Source organism: Malania oleifera, chromosome 11 (assembly GCF_029873635.1).
Source record: "Malania oleifera isolate guangnan ecotype guangnan chromosome 11, ASM2987363v1, whole genome shotgun sequence".
NCBI lineage: Eukaryota > Viridiplantae > Streptophyta > Magnoliopsida > Santalales > Ximeniaceae > Malania > Malania oleifera.
In genome coordinates, this window is record NC_080427.1 from 71670851 (window position 1) to 71694960 (window position 24110).

At 34.1% G+C, this 24110-nt stretch overlaps 1 protein-coding gene across 2 annotated transcripts; it reads right to left on the reverse strand.

Moving 5' to 3' along the window:
• Positions 1–487: 487 nt before the first annotated feature.
• LOC131168661 (GDSL esterase/lipase CPRD49-like) lies at positions 488–7530 on the reverse strand. Of its 2 annotated transcripts, XM_058128271.1 has the most exons (7): positions 7124–7530; positions 2923–3000; positions 2420–2560; positions 2193–2266; positions 1956–2105; positions 1045–1199; positions 488–857 (listed from the first exon to the last, which is right to left on the reverse strand). In XM_058128271.1, exons 1-7 carry the CDS (start codon positions 7232–7234, stop codon positions 808–810), a joined length of 759 nt encoding a protein of 252 aa, XP_057984254.1. In that variant the 5' UTR covers positions 7235–7530; the 3' UTR covers positions 488–807. The 2 variants fall into 2 exon arrangements, with proteins under 2 accessions (XP_057984254.1, XP_057984253.1); XM_058128270.1 differs by having other exon boundaries at positions 488–1199; positions 7124–7327.
• Between the last annotated feature and the right edge of the window lie 16580 nt (positions 7531–24110).

Genomic DNA, 24110 nt, shown 5'->3' on the forward strand with positions numbered 1-24110 from the left:
CTCATTGACGAGAACAGGTTACTCGTCGACGAGCCAGAGAAGTAGACTCATCGACTAGTATGGCCGACTACTCGTCGATAACCCCATTTTTTCGCTTTCGGTATCTCAAAAACTCTGAACTTTTGGATCTCTCGATATCTACTCGTTGACGAGGACAGGGCACTCATCAACGAGTCTCTGCTGTGCAGCCCCCTTATATTTTTCTTCCTTCCTTTGTATATGAAACCTTAAGTATAAGTCACACCATAAACAATACAAAACATCCACCTAAATCATATGGTTCATTTGTTCCATGTGCCCCTTTTTTGGCAAGCTAATATGGTTCATTTGATACTTGCAAAAGCCGATGAGTAGTTGTCATTTTTGTGCTATTTTTTTTTTTTTTTCTACTTTTTCTTTTCTGTCATCCAATATTAACTATTGCCAAATACTTTTACGCGTACTCATGAACAAGAGTGTTTAAGTTCTGAACTATGATTTGCATGACTTTTGGCCAAAACTTAATATGTTTTTGTTTTGCAATTTATTCAAATCAACACAAATAAATTTAAATTTAAGAACCAAAATCCAAGCTCACAAACTCTCATAGAATGACCAAATTGCTTTTAGAAATGAAATAATTCAAAATATAAAGAAGCTGTCTAAACTGGGAGGCAGATCTACGCCAGGGAATTTAGACAGTTATTTTTCTTCCCCGAGAAACTAGAGCTGTAGTCTAGTCTCTGGGGATTTTTTGCAGATCACTTGGCTAATTTGGGTCATGAATCTGGTATTGGAGTGAAAATATAGGAATAATCTCTGAGATCTTCAAAATCTTGGATGGAAGTGGTCTTTTAGTTTTTCCGTCTTTTCTTTCCCTGTATCCAAAAAGAAAAAAGCTGAATTTATGCTATACTCAATGCTATAAATAAATTCAAACATTTTTTGCAGCACTATGCACATCTTTATTTTTGGTATGAAAATAAAAGGACGCATTTTATCGAACCTAGTCCCACTGTGTCTTCCAGTGAAAGTTGATGTCCGAGACATTTACGGTAGTCTTACCATTGGGGCCAACTGGATGGTAGGGCGAATCTTCAGCAAATTCAGTTGGCAGTGACCTCCAGTGCAGACTTGGTACCCAGTCAGCTTCTTTGAGGACCTTCAGTATCTCCTCCACAACTATCTTGCTTCCCTCAGACGACAAATGGATCCCATCCCTGGGGCAGCAATAGAGAAGCTGTTGTGTTAGCAGAGAAGTTTTACATTTTATCTAGAACAAAACAATTGTTTGAGCTCAATGACACTTGCATTATAGCAACTAAGTTAAAAATTGCAGTTAATTTGTAATCCAAAAGAAAATGGAAGCTAATTTCAACTCCACTTCTTTAATCCAAGCAAAACCCCCGCCCCCACCCCACCATCACAATGCACACACACACTTTTTTCCAGTTTTACTTGTGTTTTAACTTTTGAATAAATAATCATATTCTGGCCAGCAACTGATAATCCTCAAGCAGGCTCCAGATCAGATGAATCAAAAACTCTATGATCAATATGCCAATGAATCATGAAGATGGAAGCAAGCAAAATAGCTACAACATGAATATCCATGAGAAAATGCAAAGGTATGATACGCAATGGGAGGCATCCAATAGAAATTTCATTGGCATCCATATATTCCATAACAAATTATTAAGGGACAGCTTTGTGAACTTTGGGGTACCCAAATGATGTTGCATCAGTCATATCATTGTGTTTCAGTAATAAAATCTCTTCAAAACAAGAACTCCAGTTCAATCATAAATCAATTATTTGTAAATGCATATAATTTAATGATAATTGGCCTTTACCTCATCTCCAAAAAGTAAAAGATTATAGCAAATAATACCCAATATCCTTGATTTTTATTCTTAATTTTTTTATACATGTGTTTTGCCCTCACCGAAAGCAGTGATTTACAAAAGCAAACTTACGTAAAGCAAGAAGTTAGCCAACCATCCCTTTTCTGAAATTCAGTGCAAAGATCAACAGCCTTCACGCCCATCTCCTGGCATAGAACTATACAAGCTTCTGAATATCTCTGGCAGGCCTCATTTGTGCGGCCCATATCATTGAATTGACCCCTGGGGCAAGGAAAATGGTTCTATTTTAGATTTAAAAAGCAATAGGATCCAAAACACAACAACAACAAAACAATAAGGTCAGTGCACCAGAATTTGCGGATCTGTGCCTCATTGACAGGAGGAGTACTAAGAAAGATAATGCGGGTCTTCTCTGACAGGCTCTAATAAACAAATAGTCAATAGTTTGAAATCCATCAAGCATATTTTGCTCAATAGAGCAAGACAAAGCAGATACAATTTTTTTTTTTTTTTTTTAAATCAGTATACAGGAATATTCTCCAGCACTAAGACAACATGCACAACATAAAAATTACCTTCAAATGCAGAGCAATTTTCCTCATATTTTCAATGTATTCCGGAAGGGGCACATGAGGGCCTAGGCCACTTGGATGCGGCTTCATTGAATCATTGCCACCAAAATACACTATCACTAATGAAGGCTGTACTGCGGCATCCTGAGTTGAAGGTCAGAAAAACACGATTCCAACCTCAGACTTGAACAGACATAGGAATGAGTAATCCAGCTAAAAATCGCATAAAAAAGTGAAAAATATGACTTTTCCTGATGATATAAATAAACTCTCAGAAAATAAATTATCAATAAAACATAAACATTTCAAGAACGTCTGAAATAGTTCCAATGTCTTCTACCAATAATGAACAAACTTGCAGCCACTTAATTAAGGAAGCAGTGCCCAAGAAACCCACTCACAAATAAATTATTTGGAGATGCATCTCCTACATAATATACAGTGATCTGAAAAGGCAGGAACATTTCTTCAATGGCAGTATGATGTTAGCAACCAAATTACAATACCTTCGGAAAAACTTGGTCTAGAACTTCGAGTGCACGCCTTGAATTCCATCCAGCATATCCTCGCAACAATATATCTGCCTATATATGCCCAAATGCAAGCCAAAAATAAGTTTAACTAGAAAAAATAGAGCTCTTAGAACAAAGTCATGGGACCTAGAAACAAGGTTGGTGCTTGTATGGTAAACATATAAGTTGAAGAAACTAAGAGGATGACTAACAAATGAAAATATAAAAATTAGAAACAGGAAGATTTAAAACACTAGCCTTCGGCCTGGCCCATAACAACCATTTCTTAATAAACTATGATTTCTAATGTATAAATTCTTGAAAAGGGAGGTAATTGACATTCAAGAAACCTAAGGAAATGTCAATGATAATATCAGGCTCCTCTGCTTTTGATGCTCACTTGAAAAGAAAAAAAAAAAAAAAAAAAGAAGGTTAAGTAAAACCTTTTAAGAACACGATTGATGAAAAAGCAGGGAAGAAATACAACAACAACAACAAAACCAAGTCTAAGTCCCACTAGGTAACAACAACAACAAAACCAAGCCTTAGTCCCACTAGGTGGGGTCAGCTATATGAAAAAGCAGGGAAGAAATAAGCCTGGAAAAACAAAAAACCTTGAAGAAGAAAAATGTCGCTTCCTTTGCTAGAAAGGATGACAAAATAGCTTACAAAAGAATATAGATGAAGAAAACCAGAAATGCAGTACACCATAGTTGTCAAATCGAGATTTGAGTCGTGAATCGAAATTCCAATTTTGGGAATCAAGAATCAAATCGAATCGTAAGATTCAGTTCAAATTTTCAAAATCAATTCTAAATGATAAGTGTACATTGATGTACAAACAAGTAAAATAGATACATTTAAATTTCTCCAATATAAAAATCATATTTCATGTGTATGCTTTTCCTAAGCAAATGAAAAGTAAGGGCATGAGTCCAGAAATATTAATAAAAAAACGAACTTGCTGTTTGAGGGAAAGAAATCAAGGAAAAAATAGTAAAAAACTGAACTTTTGATGTTTATCAACAATTAAAAAAATATTTTATGCACATGGTTTCTCGATTTAAAATAAAAAACAATTAAATTAAAAAATGATAATAATTGAACAACCTAATTAAAGAACCCTGTTTTGTATTTTAACAACAAAACAAGACATGAGTATTGCCTTAGCAGAGTGTTCTGCCCTGTCTTCTCAATAGCACAAAACTATACTCCTCCAAGAGTGAAGAATGGTTTTGTGAAGACAATATAAGACCTAAAGTTCTACTTTCTCCTTTTTTTAGCACAAAAAGGCACAGATAAGGAACAGAAGGTAATTGTTTAAAAATAAAAGAAAAAAGAAAAAGAAATGAAGTTTTGTATTAGTTGTATCTATCAGGGTATGCTAGGCCTAGAATCTTGTGAATCGATAGATTCAGATCAATTCATCAGATTCGCAAGGTGAATCGATAGATTCAGAAATGATTTAGTTGTTTTTAGATTCAGTAGTAAAATTTGAATTGATTTGGTCTAGAATTGATACAGATTGTATAAATTGAACCGTGAATGGTAAGATTCTAACAACTATGCAGTACACCAACAAAGCTGTATATGTATTAAAAGGAAAGATCTCAGAAATTAAAATGGAAGAGGAAATCATTGGTCTTATTTCTGAATTTTTTACTGATTCCCAAAAATACGAGCCCTATAGATATTTATGGCTTAGTGATTTTCACCTTTATGAATTATTATTTTATCTATTTATCCAAAGATAATAGATACTTATAATGAGTACATAATAATATTACAAAAACATTATTCTTATATTATAAGAACAATTAATCGACCTTTGGGTGATTCTTGATGTCTTATAATAATTTTATATCATTCTAGCATCAAACATATGAGTACTTTACTTAATGATTTAGTCATTTTGGTGATTAAAATCAAAATACTTTACGCTACTCACAATATTTTTGGATGAAATGAAAAGCTGATGTGCTAGCTGCATCAAATAGGATTAAATGGTTGGCAGAAAAGTTGCTTTCTACAGCATTGTTCTTGGCAAATATATAAAATGAACTTTGTAAGTGCAGGGAGTAAATTTAAACTTCACAAACACTATCATTGCCCCATGATACCCGAAAAGTAAACCAACAAGGAGTTATGCAACTTATGTTAGTCCAATGAAGATCTAGTGGTCCAACCAATGAATAAAGGTTGCATTTGTGAAATTTTGATAGAATTGTTCAAGACATTGAGCAGGGATTGCCAAAATAAATTAATTTGTGGCAGCAGAAAATGTCATGCTTGCAAACACTGCAGAACTAACTATATGTCCAAGTGCGGTGTACATTTACTTAGGAGAGACCTTCCAAATTCCAACCACTGGTATGAGACATACGAGTTATTAGGTTTCAATTCCCTTGTATATTTCTCACAGCATGCTCATGAAGCACATTGAAATGCATCAACTCAAGGAACAATACAGCAGTCATTCAGCAAATGAAGAAACCCATTATCAACTAGGTGACCACTCTCCAAAGCATACAAACCATAATAATATTATTACACTGATGTAATGGAATGCTGTGGGAATAAAATAGATATAATATGAGGATTAAAAAAAGGTACAGATTATAACAATGTGAATGTAAACATTATTTCAACTAACATCGAATCATATGCAAGTAGGCGTTCTTTGTCTGTTACAAGTAACAAACCAAATGTTTGAATGGCACAAACATTTGCGTGTCCATTTTCCTTGGAACTCAAGTTTTTTTTATTATAAACCACTAGTTTTGTTCAATGTTTAATCCATCCTCACCCTATTTCATTTTACAAAACAAATATAATATTATGGTACAACAATTGATTGGTTCATGAGCCCACTGAACAGAATGATGAGTATCATAAATGGAAATCCACCTAGGCTGAAAAAATAAAATTTCCTTTATGGCTTTTTATTGTCACTATAGTAGTCACTCTATGTAGCGTCTCTCTAGGATCATTTGATTATTTTCTTAGAACATGTTAAAGCTTTATATACATTGTTAGCCCACAAAGCTAATAGCTTAAGCATTTAGGTGAAGTGGTAATCTAACATGGTGTTAGCGGTGTTTACCAGGAGGTCTTAGGTTCTAGCCTCATTGCCCCCGTTTATTGTGTGGTCGGAGACTATCAAGATAACAATATCAATCACAAAGTGTAGTATCAAAGATCTTAAGCACAGAAGCAAATATCTCAAAAATGTTTTTCTCAAAAATCAACCACAAGAGATATTTGGATTTAGTTTGTCATAAATGTTTTTCACAAACAAACACAATACAAGCTCTTGAGTTTTGCAACAATAATGCAAGACTCACAAGCCCTGGAGAGTTTTGATCCTGTAATAATTCTTATTTTTTTAATAATAAGCCCACTTTCAAGTTTCCACTAAACTTATTTCAAAAATAAAAATATGATTACCATTTCGATTATCCAGTAAATTTTGTCCTTTTCATTTTTTATATTAGAAAATAAACGGGTACCCAAACCATTTGACCTAATGAAATGCACGAACTCCCTATAAAGGGCAATCATATCCTACAAAATCATTATTAAAAGCTGCCATGATGGAACAATTCCCCCATTAATTTAGCTTATTAGGTGGTTTTTGTCCTTCCTTTCTTTTTCCTTTTATAGTTTTAACATTGTCCGCACTGCACTCATGTTTGTTTCCTATAGGAATATTAATTAAATCTTTTGTAATCAATTAGTCTTAATTATTATATTGTTATCAAAATATAGACTAAAGCTGGTGCGCAAGGAAGTCATAACAATAAAGATAAATGAGGAACCCACAACAAGAAAAAGCCAAAACGCTATCAAATCACATTGAAATGACACGCCTAGCAGTTGGAACCTTCCCAAAAACAAAACCAAAAAATCAAAACAAGCACAATAAATAATATCAAAACAATTGATAGACTCCAAACTTGAAAACCCATTTTATGGATTACACTCATACCTTCAAAAGAACTGTCTATTTGCAAATTCAAAACAAGAAACCCATTTATAGATTACACTCATACCTTCAAAAGAACTGTCCATTTGCAAATTCAGTAACTTAGGAGAGTATACAGATCATTAAGGACAAAGGTTAATCAAATAGATGCCCATCAGAATCCTGAAAAAGGAAGAAAGGGGGGAAGGAGGAGGATGAAGAGAATGGTACCTTGCGAGCGTAGATGTCAGCTAGTGTGGCTCCCCAACCTTCGTTGCTGTAGCTGAACTGTACTATTGATGAACCAAATAGCACGAACTGAGGACGCCCCGGCCCAACCATCTCTCTCTCTCTCTCTCCTCTGCGCGTCTCTTTAGTTTTCGACCTTTCGCCGGGGGGGGGGGGGGGGGGGGTTGGTTTTGTTGTGGGGAATGGTGGAGTATATATAGGCAGAACATATACAATATAATAATATAAATAATGGAGACTGTTGCATGCAATATTTGCCCGTCGAATGCTCCTCCCCCCTACTTTTCTTACCAGCCGCCCTTGACTTTTTACCTCTATCCTTCGACACTTTGTCAACACTTTTGATTTTTTTTTTTTTTAAATTAATCTACAGTACAAAAAGCAACACCAAAAATGCAAGCGGAAATGTGAGCTCATCATACCAAATTAGGTGGGTATAAGAGTGGGAAGGGGTGGCAAAAAGGTTCGCTCGTGGCGGATCAAATTTGGGTAAAGGTTAAATGGATTGGAATTTGACTTGATCCGATTATTGAGTGATTAATATATAAATTCAAATCTGTCTGAATAGTAGGTATCCATTAAGAACTCATTTCAAAATATAATGTATTTATTTTAAATTTTTTAAAATATATCATATAAAGTGATATATTTTTTTTGAAAAAAAAAAAAATAAGGCTCTTTTATTTTATTTATTAATATTTTAGAAAAATATAAAATATAGAAACTAGTACATATCTTTGTACGTGTTTATACAAAGTTGTGAGTTAAATGAGATTTTTAATAATGAAGAATAACTTTTAGAATTGGAACTACGATGCTTAAGTCATACTATTCCAATTTTAACATTTGATTTTTTTGGCAAAATCATAAGAGTCAAAGTGATTATACTTTTACAGTTTGAAGAAGATATCTTATTTACATAAAATTAAACTTTCAAAATCAAAACATTTATCTTTATATATTGGTGGATCAATTGTGTGGTAGAGTAAGATTTTAGTTCAACTCCATCATAGAGTACTTTGTTAAGAATTTAACTTGTGAGTTTGTTTCACATTACGAAAATTGAGTGAATGATAAGTGCTTATATACATGCTTGGATCTAAAACTCAATAGGTTTAAACTTTTGAATCAAGTTGGTATTCACCCATGTGTATCGAACCTACCCATAGACTCTTCCAGTGCTAACAAGTGGTATCAAAGCTGACGGTTCGTAATTTTGGGTGAGCGACATTGTAAAAGTCGAGACGTGAAACTAATTATCCTGATGTGCTAACAGTTGGAGGACCAAGTGTGTAACCGAAGTCAATAAATGATCATTTAGGTTGGAGATGGTCTGAATAGGGTCAAGATGTGGGAGGTAGGATTGATTCGGAGGCATGTGGAATGTAATTCAAGGCACGTAAGGCGCCAGTGGTAAGGCCCACTTGAGCAACTGTTGGGGAATTGGGTTTGAGATAGTTTCCGTTCAAGGGGGAGCAGTTGGAACTCACAAGTGAGGAGGAGATTGTTAAGAATTTCACTTTTGAGTTTGTCCTACATAGGAAAACTTGAGTGGATAATGGGTGCTTACATACATGGTTTGACCTAGGACTTAATAGGTTTAAGCTTTTGGGTCAAGTTGGTGTTCACTCATGTGTATCAAGCCTACCCATGAGCTCCTCTGGTGTTAACACACTTTATTCCTCCCCTTCATGTATAATGAATTACTAAACACCAAGAAAGTTTGCAAGCTTCCTTTGGAGGAGTTTCCTAGCATTTCCGGCCTTTTGGAGGTGATGTCCACTAAGAATGTCTTAGAATATGTAAAGGGTGCTGCAACCTTTTTGATAATTGCCTTTGTGGCAGGACACTAAGAGAAAAGAGGTGCTCACAAATCTTTGGTGAAGTCCACATAGTTTGTAACTATTGTTGGCTACTTTCTCCCATGATGCTAATTTTTCAAAGGTTACTAGCCCGTTTAATGGTTTGCCAGGTTGAAAGCTTGTTTTAGGATATTGTGCTTCATCCAAATGATTTTTTCCTAAGAGATGGTGTAGGAATGTGTTGTCAAATGGAGTCCCATGTTGTTCAGTTAGATAATTTCCCAAAGGGGTGGGTTAGTGCCCAAATAATTGAATATTCACTTAAAGTGTTTGACTCACTATTTGTGTTTCTCTACATTTTGTAGGCATTGGGTAAAGGTCTCCCTAGCCATATCTATTTGCCTTTACAAATCATGTCTTTCACTTTTGCATTCTTGGTGAGGCCAAATTTAGAAAGAAAATGATGCCTAAAATGATCAATCAAGGGCTATTTTGGAGTCAATTGTCAAAATAGACAAACTTAGAAGTTCCTTTTCTAACAGGATTGCAAACGAGTTGAGTCGAGCTGTGGGTCGCTCGAGCTTGGCTTGTTTTTTATAAGCAAGCTCAAGAGCCAAGCTCAAGTTCGACTTGACTTTAAAGTTTTCTATTTGATCTTGACTCATTTAGCATATATATAACTCAATCTCGACTTGAGCTCAACTTAACTAAAACTCATTTAATATATAAACGAGTCAAGCTCAAGCTCAAACTCGGCTCGATCGAAACTCATTTACAAACTAATAAACGGACCAAACCACTAATTGATTAAATTAATTGATAATTAATGTATACAATTTGAGAAAATATATTTTAAAGTAAAAAATTAAAATCAAATACTTAATATGATTAATATTGAGTTTGTTCACGAGTCTAATATCGAGTTGGTTCATGAGCCTTGTTGGCCTAACAAGGCTTACAAATCTTATTTTGATGATAACAAATCAAGGGAACTTAACATATTTTGGTTAAGTGATGATGTTTCAGAAATCAAGCATATGAGTTCAAAATCAAGTACTCACAAGCTTTGTTGAAAGTTTATACTCCAAAGACAAGTGGTCAAATGAAAGTTTAAAGTATATTTAAAGCGTGGGCTCAAAGATAGAAAAATTTGATGAAACTTAAAGTATATTGAAGCTTAAAGATAAGATGGACTCAAAGAAAGACAAGCATGAAGACTTGGTGCTTAGAACATTTAAGTCTTAAAGAGTCTTCTGTAAGTACTTCATTTAATGTTGATTGATGTATTGAAGCTCTTAGGTTCCATTATTAACTTAGAGACCAAATTTTGAAAATCTCAGAAAATATTTTCAAAAGTCTCAAAGTAATATAACAAGTATAAAAGTTGACAAAAGTTTTTAGAAACAAAATTGAAAAAACATATATTGTTGCACGTTCAGGCGACTGACCTAGTTTGGTCAGGCGACTGTACTTTTTATGTCGAAATAAATTGGAAACACATAATAGGCTCAGTCGATTGACCCCATGAGTTCAGGCGACTAACCCTATTCTGACTTTGAAATTTCATTGGTTTTTAAAAAAACAGGCGACTAACCCCAATAGTCCAGTCGACTGTACTACGCAATGATCAAATTTAAACAGCAAAGAAAAGTTTTCAAATTTGATTGCTTGGACCCTAAATTTTATGAAAACTTGGGAAATACTCAAAGCAACTAGGGGAACACAAAGTAGAAGCTTTTTTCATCTATAAATACATGGGAAACCTTAAGATTTTACACACCAACAAATTGCAAATAGCATTTAAGCTATATTATTCACACTCTTCAAAATTTCTTATTGCAAACACTCTGCTAAAATTCTTGCTAATCAAATCACACGGTTCTTTGCTCACTTACTCACAAATTCAAATCCAAAAAAGAACCCGGTGATAAATTTTTGAGCTTCAATTCTTTCTATATTGATATTTAATTGGAGTATCTTTGTTGTGCATTCATTTGTATTAATCGGCTCTTTTGAGAGTGTCATTGTACACAAATTGTATCTTGTTGATTTTGACGGTTCACGTTGTTGAATCGTTGGACTAGCGAGAGGGAATTCTTGCTAGGGAAATTTGTTGACGGTTCAGGGGATTGGATCCTTGTACTAACGAGAGGAGATTCTTGTTAGAGAGGTCGTAACTTTGGCCTAATAAAAAAAGTTAGAAAGGAAAATCCTCACAGCGGTTTGCTTGGGGCAAGGACATAGGTCTTGGACCGAACATTGTAAAAATATGGTGTCACTCTCCCTACCCTACTCTCTTTAATTATTTGCATTTATAAATTGCGTGGATGATTAGTTAATTGTGGAAATTAATTTGACTTTGGTAATTGCGGAAACCTTGATTAAAGAAAGTACGTTGATTGCAAAAATCTTGATTAAATGAAGTACGTTGATAAACATCAAAGTTCATTAATAGATTTAAACTCAAGTAACTTTTTTGATATCAAAATCTGAATTTTGAAAGCTTGTTGAAAATTTTATTTTATTGTGAAATCTATCTTATCTTATTGATTGGATTGAGTGTTGGTCATTGCAAACCAATTATACTTGTGTGTGATAACTAAAAAGAAACATAGTTGGGATTCAAAATTAACTAAAGGAACTTATGAAAGAATTTGCAAAAAAAAATTTAAATCTCAATTCACCCCCTATTGGGAATATACCTTACTTTTTAAGTCTCATATCAAGTTAATTCACAAGTTACTAATGAACTTGTAAATGAGTTGATATACAAGTTGAATCGCGAGTTGTAACGAGCTAGCTCATAAGCCTTTAAACAAGTTAGCGTAATAGGCTAAGTATGAACTAGCTCGAGCTCAACTCCTTCAGTTGACGAATTCAAAATTTGAGATTGAGTTTGACCCATTTAGCTTTTTAAATGAATTTGAGCGAGTCACTATTAAGTTGAGCACCGAGTAGCTCAAAGTGGTTCAACTCATTCGCAACCCTATTTGCTAATGATGTATTTTATGTTATGGTAGACCGGAGGCATGGATGCCTAGCTCTTAGGATTTTTTTTCTCCCAAATCTTGGAACTTGCAGTAGGGGTTTAACCATAAGTTTCTCTTTGAGCTTGTATGTGTGGGCCCAAATGATTAAAATTGTCAATTTTCATTTGTTGTGCAAATTGGAGATCATATTTCGTGATTTTTTAATTGTTTTGATAAACTATTATCATAATATTTTAATACCTAAAATTTCATTTTTATGAATTGAATCATTCTATGCACAGTTTTAATAAAAAATTGAAGTAAACTAATAGTACTTATACAGAATATAATTTTAAAATATCCATAATAATTTTGAAAAAAAAAGTTATTCAAATTCTATTTAACTTGATTTTCAATTGTCAATACACAATAAGATTATTCTTGAGCACTAAAAATTGAATTTAAAAGTATAATAATTAAGTAAAATAGTTATAACTAATTTATTTTTATTATAAAATTTCTTACTTTTATTCCTTCTTTTGCATTTTCATTATTTTAATCATATTTTTTTAACTGCTACTTGAGTTTATGACAAAAAATAAACAAATGTTCAATTAGGTTTTAATCGATTTTAGTTTTGAAAATATTAATTAAATTGGTTACTAACTTTAAATTTTTAATTTCTATTGTTAATTTATAGAAAATACTCCTAATTTTGGACCTAACATTGAACTTCATTTTATACTCCTAGTATAAATCATTTTGTAAATCAAAATTTCTTTATCTATACTATATATAAAAACAACGATAGATTAAATCATTTTTGTGGAAAAGTATCCTTATTCTTTGAAAGTAAGACAAAACATTTATTAATGTAATAAGCTCAATTAAATTTAAATAAAATTATAATATAAATCAGAAAAATAATAAACCTAACTTCTAAAAAAATAAATATTAGAAATAAATCATAGATTCAAAACTATTTTTGTATTACAAAATCAAATCAATTTGTAATTATGAACAAATGACTAATTGAATTAATGTTTAGCCTAGCCTCAAAAGGGTTCAAATGTTTGTTGAAAATTAAACTTGACTGGAGATGGCCGACAACCCACCTTTGTTGAACTTGATTGGAGATGGCCGACAACCCACCTTTGTTGAACTTGGGCTGGAGTCGGCAGCAACCTCACCAAAATCTCACCAACTTCAGCTACCATTGTTGATTATATTATTCTAACCTTACTATTAATAAATGTGTGTGTGTAATATAATATGTGGTGTAGAGAGAGTGAATAACTAGTGAGAAGAGAGAAATTGTATATTAAAGAATTCTTCTGTATTTTGTTTCAGATTATTTATTGAAATCAATTAAGTGCAAATTTTGTACAATTCTCACTAAGTTTCAACCACAACCAGTGATAAAGTGTGTTCCCTCCACCCATCAGTGGCATCAGAGCTTTAGGTTTGCCGGAATTCACCAAATAGAGGCAAACATAGAGAAAATTCAATTTTTTTGCTAGATTTGAAGTTACTATAAATTCAAAATTGAGCATACTATTGTAAAATTCGAGTCAAGATGAGTTCAGCGGTGAAAACCGTGCTTCAAAAAGGAGTTTAGGAGCCCCCACACGCACTCTCACGCGCCAATAGATAAAACAGCGTCCTCCACACGCGCCGCACGCGCTGGCAAGGATACTGACTGCTGACGCCACGCCCATACGCGCCCGCACGCATCTTCTTCACCCAGCTAGTGAGATCCGACCCGGATACACGAAAACTCGATCCACAACCCAGCCCAACAACTCGGCTCTAGACCCGCGTGGACAACCTGACCCGACTGACGAACCCGCATCCACTCGCCAACACGTGGCACGCCCGGAAGCCACCACATGGCCATAATGGTAATTACTAATGCCGTTAACATCTGTTAAGTTAAATCGGTTCAGAATTGTTTTGGCCAATTTAGTGATTTTTAAACCGGTTCTTTGCAACCCAAAATCGGTTCCTAAAGTTTTTCGACCTTCTGAACACATTGGTGGCATCATATTTGCCAAAATAAATCTCTATCGCTCTTTGTTTTTTTGATATATTAAACTTGATGGTGAACGATGCTACCCAAGCGGTCATTCCAAAGTTGACATGGTAGAATTACAAATATTGGCTCGAGCTTGAACTTTATCTAAGATTGAATCAATTTAGTTGAGCTGAGTCAAGTTCGAGTTTAGATAATATAAACTCTATTTAGTTTTGAGTCTAATTTTTACCTATTGAGTTAAGTTCGAGTTTTGCACCTTAAACTTGACTTGAATCAATCACATCCCTAGGGCTGAGTGGCTAAATGCAAAACTAGTGAAGATGAATGAATAATGTGATCTCTTGGGTTTCTTTCTAATTTTGAATATATAATTTCTAAGTTCTTTTTAATCATGGGGGCGTCTGAATTCTGATTTTGGTTTTGGTTTGAATGGTCGGTAATGGGACTAAACCTTGGTGAATTAGGTTGATGTTGCCTAGGTGCCTAGGATAATAGCAAATGGGCATATCACATGAATTTTGGCTTGGGCTTTATTTTTTAATGGGTCGACAAATATAAGTATGATAAACTAGACCCAACCAGTTTAGTAGCAGACAAAATTTTTTAAACCATATCCGATTCATTTAACATATGGGCCAGTAATGGATCGATTTAGACAGAATTCAATTCAGTTTAACAAATTTTTATATTTTTAGCTACGTCTAAACATGCTAAGGTAGTTGTGTAAGAGGACCCAACATTTTCTTTAAATTTTAGATTCACTTATTTTGTTAATGAGTAATGTTAAACACAATGGACTCGTGACCATCACAAGCTCATGTAACAAGATAAGGTTTGATTAGCCCCCACGGCATGGCACGGTGGAAAGGCATCAGTAAGTAAGAAGGAGCATCAGGGGTTCAATTCCAGGTAAATACACTCATGGAGCCAGCGGTACCGGTGGATGGTGAAAGTTTACTCTATGAGCCAGTGGGGACCATGGATGGTGAGAATTTGCTCTGTGAGCCAGCGGGGATCGTGGATGGTAATGGAGATGTGTCCTAGGAGTCGGGTTGGCCGAATGTCCAACTGATGCACAGAAGTCGTGTCCGTATCCAGACTTTACCCTGATTAGCGAGACCTAAGGGCGGAGGACGTTGATCCGTAGGTTTAGTGCCGCACCAGGGGGTCCGAAGAGCTCGTTAGTGGCTGGAGTTCCTATGTAAATAATAAAAAAAAAAAGATTACGTTTGGTCAAGCAGGGAGTACCCACTCTACTTCATCCATGCTAATCTTATCAATTGAGCATGTGATGTCATGGATTCATAATAGTCACAATCTTTTCCTTTACTAATGTTGTGCATGTGTGATGCAAGTGGTATCATGAACTTTTTTTTAAAAAGGGAAAAATTGGTTAAAACATATATAAAATAAATGCTCCATTAACAATGCATTTTTATACACCACATTATTTAAGCATTTTGTTTTTCTACCTTAACTAAAGTATAATAATTTGTATAGAGTTGCGATGTAGCGATATGCAAATGCTCGTATGTAAAAGGAGAGCATTTACATTTCTTGCAAAGACAAACATGATATGATATCGTATTGACTAATAATGTAATAGCCCCTTATAAACTTTCTTGCATTCACATTAATTGCAAAGAAATCAATTTTAATCTTAATTGGACTCTCTCTTAAAAAATAAAAAATAAGAAGGCAAGGAGAAAAAAAATGTACTCATTTCTTGCAAAGACAAACATGATATGATATCGTAATGACTAATAATGTAATAACCCTTTATAAACTTTCTTGCATTCACATTAATTGCAAAGAAATCATTCCTAATCTTAATTGGACTCTCTCTTTTAAAAAAAAAAAAAAGGCAAGGTGGAAAAAAATGTATTCATTTCTTGCAAAGACAAATATGATATCATATCGCGCATATTGACTAATAATGTAATAACCCCTTATAAACTTTTTTGCATTCATATTAATTGCAAAGAAATCATTCCTAATCTTAATTGGACTCTCTCTTAAAAAATAAAAAAGAGACAAGGAGAAAAAAAATGTACTCATCCAACAAAACCATAACGATTGTATAATCCAACAATTGAAACATAATCAATGCCATACCAAGTAGGATCAGTATCATCATTAATTTGTTCCTTTTTTCACCAAGAAACATAATTTGTAGCTATCAATTATGTTGGAGAAGGCAAGAAAGCATAAGATGAATACAAAACAAGTGCATTATCATCCAATCTAATGACAATGCTTGGTCCAAATTTCAAAGATAGATTTGACGCTTGTATATTATATTTATATACACTTTTGCCTCATGTGATCATTATTTTTCATCGTCATCCTAAAAGAGGGGTGTAGGGGTTAAGGGAGTAAAAATAGGTAGGAAAAATTGTATTCGTAAGGGTGGCATAAGAAAATTTATTCATTAACATCAGTGTCAGTTTTGAGAAGATAAATATAAAGTTTAAAAACAAAGTAGTGAATATGGAATTCATGTTACAAAAAAATATTAAAAAACTTTTCATGTTGTAGCTCAATACAAACAATATTTCATTTGAAAACACAAAGAAAAAAAAAATACCGTGGATGAAAATTGGAGACAAGATAACAATGTCATTCACAGAAATGAGATTGAGGACATTCGAGAATATCATGCACTTGAAACATATAAGATACTTCCAAATTCCAATCAAACAACACATAAACTTAGCAATTCAAGTGTATCTTCTAGTCATTGTCCCCAAGATGCAATGAGAGGCCAAGTTTATTCCAATTTTCTAGGCAAGTTATAAAAATCAACAATAGCAATGACAACACATTATATGTTGAAATGATAAAAATGTGATAAATTTGAAGTGTTTACTAACAACCAAGCTAAGATGCTCAATATAGTTTAAAAGTACATGTTGACCATTTTAGTAAAAAATTAAGGAAAATGAAATGAGTTGGGAATTGAAAAAAGAAGAGTAAAGTGACACAATGTGTTCAACATGGCCTCATGGAAGAGGTTCTAGCATGAACATGTTTTGTAGATAATGATATTGACAATTAAATTTCAATTATTAAGAAGGTAATACAATTATAAACCAAATGTGAACGATGCTCTGGCATGACCCAAGATTATCTTCACACTTGTTAGATTTTAGCCAACCTATACCAATCATTTGTGTTGAATAAGGTGTAATCCCAAGAGAGCGGGGGGGGGGGGGGGGGTGAATTGGGTATTTAAAAATTCTAAGGCACTAAGTTACCTCTTAAACTCTTCTTATAAATTTGCCAACAATTTCTTATTACTCAATTATGTATGTGTACGGCTATTCAATCTATGCATCAATGTGCACAATTTAAATGCAATACTGAAAATAAGGAGTGAAGGGAAGAGAGAAGACAAAAGCAGTTTTATGAGGTTCAGCCGTCTTGGCCTACGTCCTCGCCTTGAGTAACCACTCAAGGATTCACTGAAACCCTGCTCCTTAAAGTGGGACAGAGCTTCACTTACAATCCGCTGCTTACAAGAGGTATAGCTTCCTCCTACTCCGCTGCTTACAAGAGATACAACTCTCTCCTCACACACCGGTTCACACACCGAATCGTGTATACAATAAAATCTTGAAAACAACACTCAAAACAATGCTTCTAGCAAAAGCTTGTGAGTACAGTTCAATTTCCTAGCACATTAACATATGATATAACTTGAAGCTCAAGAATGCATGAAAAACGAAACAATCGTTTGATGTATGATATGCTTCAACACAAATTCTTATTTAATCAAAAACTCCCAAGTAAAGTGATATTTGAAATGCCTTGGAGTCAACTAGGGTTTTTGATTCACTTTGTAAAGATACACAAGTATGTTTGAAGTGAGCTATTTAACAAAACTTTGACTTGAATACAACTCAAAAAAAAATCAAAAAGTTTTCCTTCAAGTTCCAATATTTTAATCAAAGTAGGTTTTTCAATAAGAAGCCCTATGAACAATATATATATATCTCAGTGTGTGTGTGTGTGTGTGTGTGTGTGTGTGTGTTTATATACTTCTTGAATCACAAATCAATCAACCAAGCTAACAAGTTTTTCTCAAGACATGATCTTTTCAAAATCAGTTTTTATATGTGAATACACACTCAAGATCAAAACCTCTTTCTAATGATAAACACGTAAAGAGATTAGAGGTTCTTGAAAAGTAATAACTTGAAAGATCAAACCTTAATACTGGATTGAAGTTTAGTTGAATGAATGGATGCCCTTTGATTTCAGAAGAGATTTGCCCAAAGAAGATGGAGGAAGATTGAAGTGCAGACAATCAGCTCTAGGGTTTCCTCAAATCTTGCAATGAGATGTGTTCTTTTCTTGTTGTGTGTCTTAGCCTCGTTTTAGGGTTTAGATATTTAGTATATATAGTATAACCCTTAGGATTGATCTCAGTTGTTGGATCAATAATATAGCTCGCGAGTTCTTTTAATAAAAAATAAGTTTTTAACTTTCCCGCGACTTCAGGCGCTTGAGGGTAAAGGTCCAGGCAACCGAAGTTCCTTAAGCCTTAAAAAATCACGATGGAACACAGGGTTAGGTGACCGAAGTGGTGACTTCAGGCACCTGAGGTTCTAGGGTCAGGCCACCGAAGAGCCTCTGCCAGGTTCTGTCTTTTCCATTTAATTCTTCAGGCTACTGAACTTAATCTTTAGGCAACCAAAGAAAATCTTCAGGCGCTTGAGGTTAACTTCAGGCTACCGAAGTACCCTTTTTCACACATATTAATTTTCAATTTAAAATTCTTCTTTGATTCTCTTCTTGGGTCTTTTATAAAACATATTTTTCATGATTTTGAAAACATTTCTAAGTCAATGAGAGTTTCCTAATGATGTACATGAAATGCATGAATCTTAAAATCATTCTAAGTTATATTTGAGCCTCAAATTAAATCATATGGAAATGTAAGTACATGAATTCTAAATACCCATTCCTAAGATATTCTTGAACTTTGCTGCTTGCATCTTAATTCTAATACTCTTTGAGTTCCATGGTGCTTTATAAGATTTGTAAGCTTTACTTGAAGGCTTCCATGACCCGTTATCTTTTCGTGCATGCTTAATATAAGTTCTGTTCACAAACTCAATGCACAGATCAAATAGCAAGTGATTTGTCATTATCAAAACAAGATTGGACTCATAGAGTCAACAATCTCCCCCTTTTTTATGATGACAAATGCACGAACAAAAATAAATAATGAGTTATGCCTAAGAAGGCTCCCCCTCAATTAATGCATCAAATAATTAAGGAAATGACAATATGCTCATGTTCATACAAAAAGTATTTAGCCTGAATCCAAATGAAATATGAAATATGTTCATCCTTGAATGTAATATGCTAGATTTTCCCTTTGTATATCTAACCCTTTGCTTCCATTTTATTATTTTTTCTTCCAAACTTTCTCCCCTTTTTTACATCAACAAAAAGGTGTAAACTAATAAAGCATGAGTAGACCCTTATGTTCTTCTCTCCTTAGAAAGCTAAAGATTTTGAATGTGTCCAATTGTTTAATAAATGCAATACCAGGTGATAACATCACAAGAAATGTTGCTCCCCCTGAATTATATTATCTAACATGATTCTAAGCAGCCTCTCAACTACACATGAGACCTAATTCACGTCTAATTTGGATAAATATATCCTCTGCAAGTGATTTCGTGAATATATCTACCCATTGTTCATCCATGCATACAAACTATAATGTTACATCCCCTTTTTGTACATGGTCATGAAGAAAGCGATGTCGTATTTCTATGTGCTTAGTTTGTGAATGTAATATGGGATTCTTTGAGATATTTATTGCACTTGTATTATCGCATCTTATAGGGATTGTTTCATAATTTAATCCAAAATCCTTCAGTTGTTGCTTCATGTAAAACGTTTGAGCACAACAACTACCTGCCGCTATGTATTCAGCCTCAGCTGTGGAAAGAACAACTGAATTTTGTTTCTTGGAAAACCAAGAGACCAAGGAGTTTCCTAAGAAATAACAAGTACCACTAGTGCTTTTCCTATCCACTTTGCTACCCGCATAATCAGCATCTAAATAACTAAGAATCTCAAAGGATGTGTACTTAGGATACCATAATCTAATGTCCACGGTTCCTATCAAATATCTAAGTATGCGTTTAACAGCTAGCAAATGAGACTCTTTTGGAGCAGACTGAAATCTTGAGCACAAACATACGCTAAACATTATATCTGGTCTACTGGCAGTCAGGTATAACAAACTACCTATCATTCCACGATATAGCTTGACATCTATTGGTATACCTTGTTCATCTTTATCTAATTTCAATGAAGTGCTCATAGGTGTACCTAATATTTTTCCATCTTCCATATTGAACTTTTTGAGTAGGTCTCTAATATACTTTCATTGATTTATGAATATTCCATGATTTGCTTGTTTGATCTGAAGTCCTAAGAAAAAATTTAGTTCACCCATCATGTTCATCTCAAATTCATTTTGCATCGTATTAGCAAATTCATTACACAATTCTTTATCTGTAGCGCCAAATATGATGTCATCTACATATACTTGCACTAGGAGAATATCATCTTTCTTAGACCTTATGAACAGGGTTGTATCTATCTTTCCTCTTATAAATTCATTTTCTAATAGAAAACCACTTAGCCTTTCATACCAAGCTCTAGGAGCTTGCTTTAAACCGTACAAGGCTTTCGTCAGTCTATAAACATGATCTAGATTCTTATGATTTTCAAAGCCTGGGGGTTGTTCTACATACACTTCTTCATTTATGTAGCCATTTAAAAATGCACTTTTGACGTCCATTTGGTATAGCTTGAAATCCTTAAAAGCTACAAATGCTAATAGCATTCGTATGGCTTTCATCCTAACTATAGGGGCAAAAGTTTCTTCAAAATCTATACCTTCTTCTTAATTATATCCCTGAGCTACTAATCTAGCCTTATTTCTCACAACTACTCCATGTTTATCTTTCTTATTTTTATATATCCATTTGGTCCCTATGATTGACTTATCCTCTGGTCTGGGAACTAAAGTCCATACTTTGTTTCTTTTAAATTGATTTTAATTCCTCTTGCATGGACAGCACCCAAGATTCATCCTCTATAGCTTCACTCACATTCTTAGGTTCTTCTTGAGATAAAAATGCACAATGACTCATCATGTTTCTAAGAGTGGAGCGAGTGGATACTCCACGTAACGGTTCACCTATTATTTGATCTATGGGATGATTCTTTATGTATTTCCATTCTCTAGGTGGTTCATTAGCCTCATTTGTAGTTTGATCAATTTTAATGGATGGTTCTTTAAGTTCATTTTTCTTTTCTGAATGATTCTCAATTGATAGTTCTTCTAGTTCCTTGTTTAATTCAATTTCATATTCATCAGTTCTTTTAGAGAAGGAATTTGACTCATCGAACACTACATGAATAGATTCTATGACCGTCAATGTTCGTTTATTATATACTCTATAAGCTTTACTATCTAAGGCATACCCTAGGAAGATACCTTCATCTGATTTCACATCAAACTTTCCTAGATGCTCATTGTCTCTAAGCACAAAACACTTACTACCAAAGATATGTTTAGTCTATGGTCATTCCATAATTCGTAAGGAGTCTTATTAAGTGATGGTCTAATCATAACTCTATTAAGCACATAGCAGGCGGTATTCACTGCCTTGGCCCAGAAGTATTTAGGTAATTTATGTTCGTTAAGCATAGTTCTGGCCATTTCTTGAATAGACCTATTCTTCCTTTTAATTACACCATTCTGTTGTGGTGTTCTAGGACCTGAAAATTATGGGCAATTCCTAATGAGTTACCATAGTCTTCCATGCCTTGATTTTTAAACTCTCGACCCCTATCATTTCGGATTTTGGTAATTGTGTATCCCTTTTCATTTTGTACTTTCTTGCACAGGTTTATAAATTTTTCACATGCTTCATCTTTATGACCTAAGAATAGTACCCATGTGTATCGTGAAAAATCATCAACAATGACAAATGCGTATGATTTTCCTCCTAAACTCTAAATTGGGTTTGGTCTAAATAAGTCTAAGTGAAGCATTTGAAGTGGCCTAGTAGTGGAGATCTCTTTCTTCTTCTTAAAGCTTGTTCTTGCTTGTTTTCCTAGTTGGCATGCATCACAAATTTTATCTTTCACAAATTTAGTCTTAGGCAATCCCTTAACTAATTCTTTCTTAACCAACTTTGAGATTAAATCCATGTTTGCGTGTCCTAGTCTCCTATGCCAAATCCAACTTATTTCATTCATAGCAGATAAGCATGTCACACTCTGTGAAGTTAAGTTATCAAAGCTTGTGGTATATACGTTTTCATGATGCTTAGCAATGAACAGTGTCTTATTATCAGTTTTGTGTTCAACTATGCACTTGTCATGTTCAAATGATACTTTGTAGCCTTTATCACATAGTTGACTTATGCTTAATAAATTGTTCTTTAAACCTTCAACTAATAAGACATCATCAATAATGAGTGAAGAATCATTACCGACGTTACCTACACCTATGATCCTTCCCTTAGCATTATCACCAAAAGTAACAAACCCTTCATCCTTGAGTGTGATGGATGTGAATTTTGCTTTATCTCTGGTCATGTGGCGTGAGCATTCGCTATCCATGTACCATCTATCTTTTGAGGATGAGGATCTTAAGCAAATCTGCAAGAAACAATTAAACAACTAGTTTCGGTACCCAGATTGTCTTAGGTCTAGGAGGGTTAGTGCTAGATTGACCTTTAACCTTCCATACTTTCTTAATTTTTACATCTTTATTTTTGAAAGGACATTCGAATTGTATGTGACCCAACCTTCTACATTTAAAGCATGTAATATATCTATAATGATTCTTAGTTGGAACAAATGACTTTGATTCTTTTGTAAAATACTCCATGTAAAGACGTCTTTTCTTTATATTTTCTTTACCATTAAAACCGAGCCCTTCCTTTTTTAGAGAATTTCTTTAAGATCCTAAGAGCTTTTCAAAATTATTTTGTCCTTCAGTAAATTTATAGATAATTTCATATTTATCTTTCAAGTCCTTTTCTAACTCCTTAATTTTCAAATCTTTATCTTTTATAAAAGATGCATGGGATTCATTTTGGTGTTCAACTAGATCTGAAAGTTCTTTGACTTTGCTTCTCAACTTAGAAATTTTCTTTGTTTTCTTCTCAAGCATTTTAATAGTGTACAGGTATTCTTGTTTCAGTTCATCCTATGAGATCATATCATTTTCATTTTTAGATTCATTAGAGTAGTATGAAGATTATGAACGAGATGATTGTACCTCAAGGTCATCATGTGCCATTAGACACAGATTGGCAGTCTCGTCATCGCTGGATTCAAATTCTGAACTGCTAATGCTGTGTGTATCCCATCCAACTTTCAGCGCCTTCTTCTTTTTCTTTGAAGCTTTTATGAGCTTGAGGCACTCAGGCTTGATGTGTCCAACTTCTTGACAGTTGTAGCATGTTGGTGGATCTTCCTTCTTTTTCTTCATGCTTTGCTCTCCTCTTTCTGTTTTAGAGTTCCGAAATTTTCTGTTGAACTTTTTGTTCTTCTTCAAGAACTTCCGGAACTTCTTTGTTAGCAAGGCCATGTCATCATCCATTTTGGAATCGCTTCCTTCACTTGAATAGCTTGATGATGCCTTAAGTGCAGTGGTCTTCTTAGCTTTGCTTTGCTCATTTTTCCTCTCGTTTATCGCTAGGTCATAGGTGATGAGTGATCTAATGAGTTCATCCACCGACATCTCCTTGAGATTTCTCCCTTTTGCTATTACAGTAGCTTTTTCTTCCCACACTGGAGGTAATCCCCTGAGTATTTTCCTGATCAACTCATAAAAAGGGTAAGTTTTTCCAAGAGTATTTAATGAGTTAATGATGTGTGTGAATCTAGTGTACATGAATTGTATGGATTCATCAACTGTCATTTTAAATGCTTCATATTCACTAGTGAGCATGTCTATCCTACTATCCTCTTCCTTAGTGCCTTCATATGTAACTTCTAATTTTTCCCAAATTTCTTTAGTTAAGTTACATGTCATTACCCTATTAAATTCATTGACATCTAGTGCACAGAAAAGTATATTCATGGCAGTGGCATTAATTTGAACTGACTTC

Coding starts and splice junctions, on each gene's coding strand:
- LOC131168661 (XM_058128270.1), bottom strand. CDS start 7,234: ATGGTTGGGCCGGGGCGTCCTCAGTTCGTGCTATTTGGTTCATCAATA. Junction 2,267..2,419: donor AAATTGCTCTGCATTTGAAG/GTAATTTTTATG, acceptor TTTGTTTATTAG/AGCCTGTCAGAGAAGACCCG. Junction 2,106..2,192: donor GCACAGATCCGCAAATTCTG/GTGCACTGACCT, acceptor TCCTTGCCCCAG/GGGTCAATTCAATGATATGG.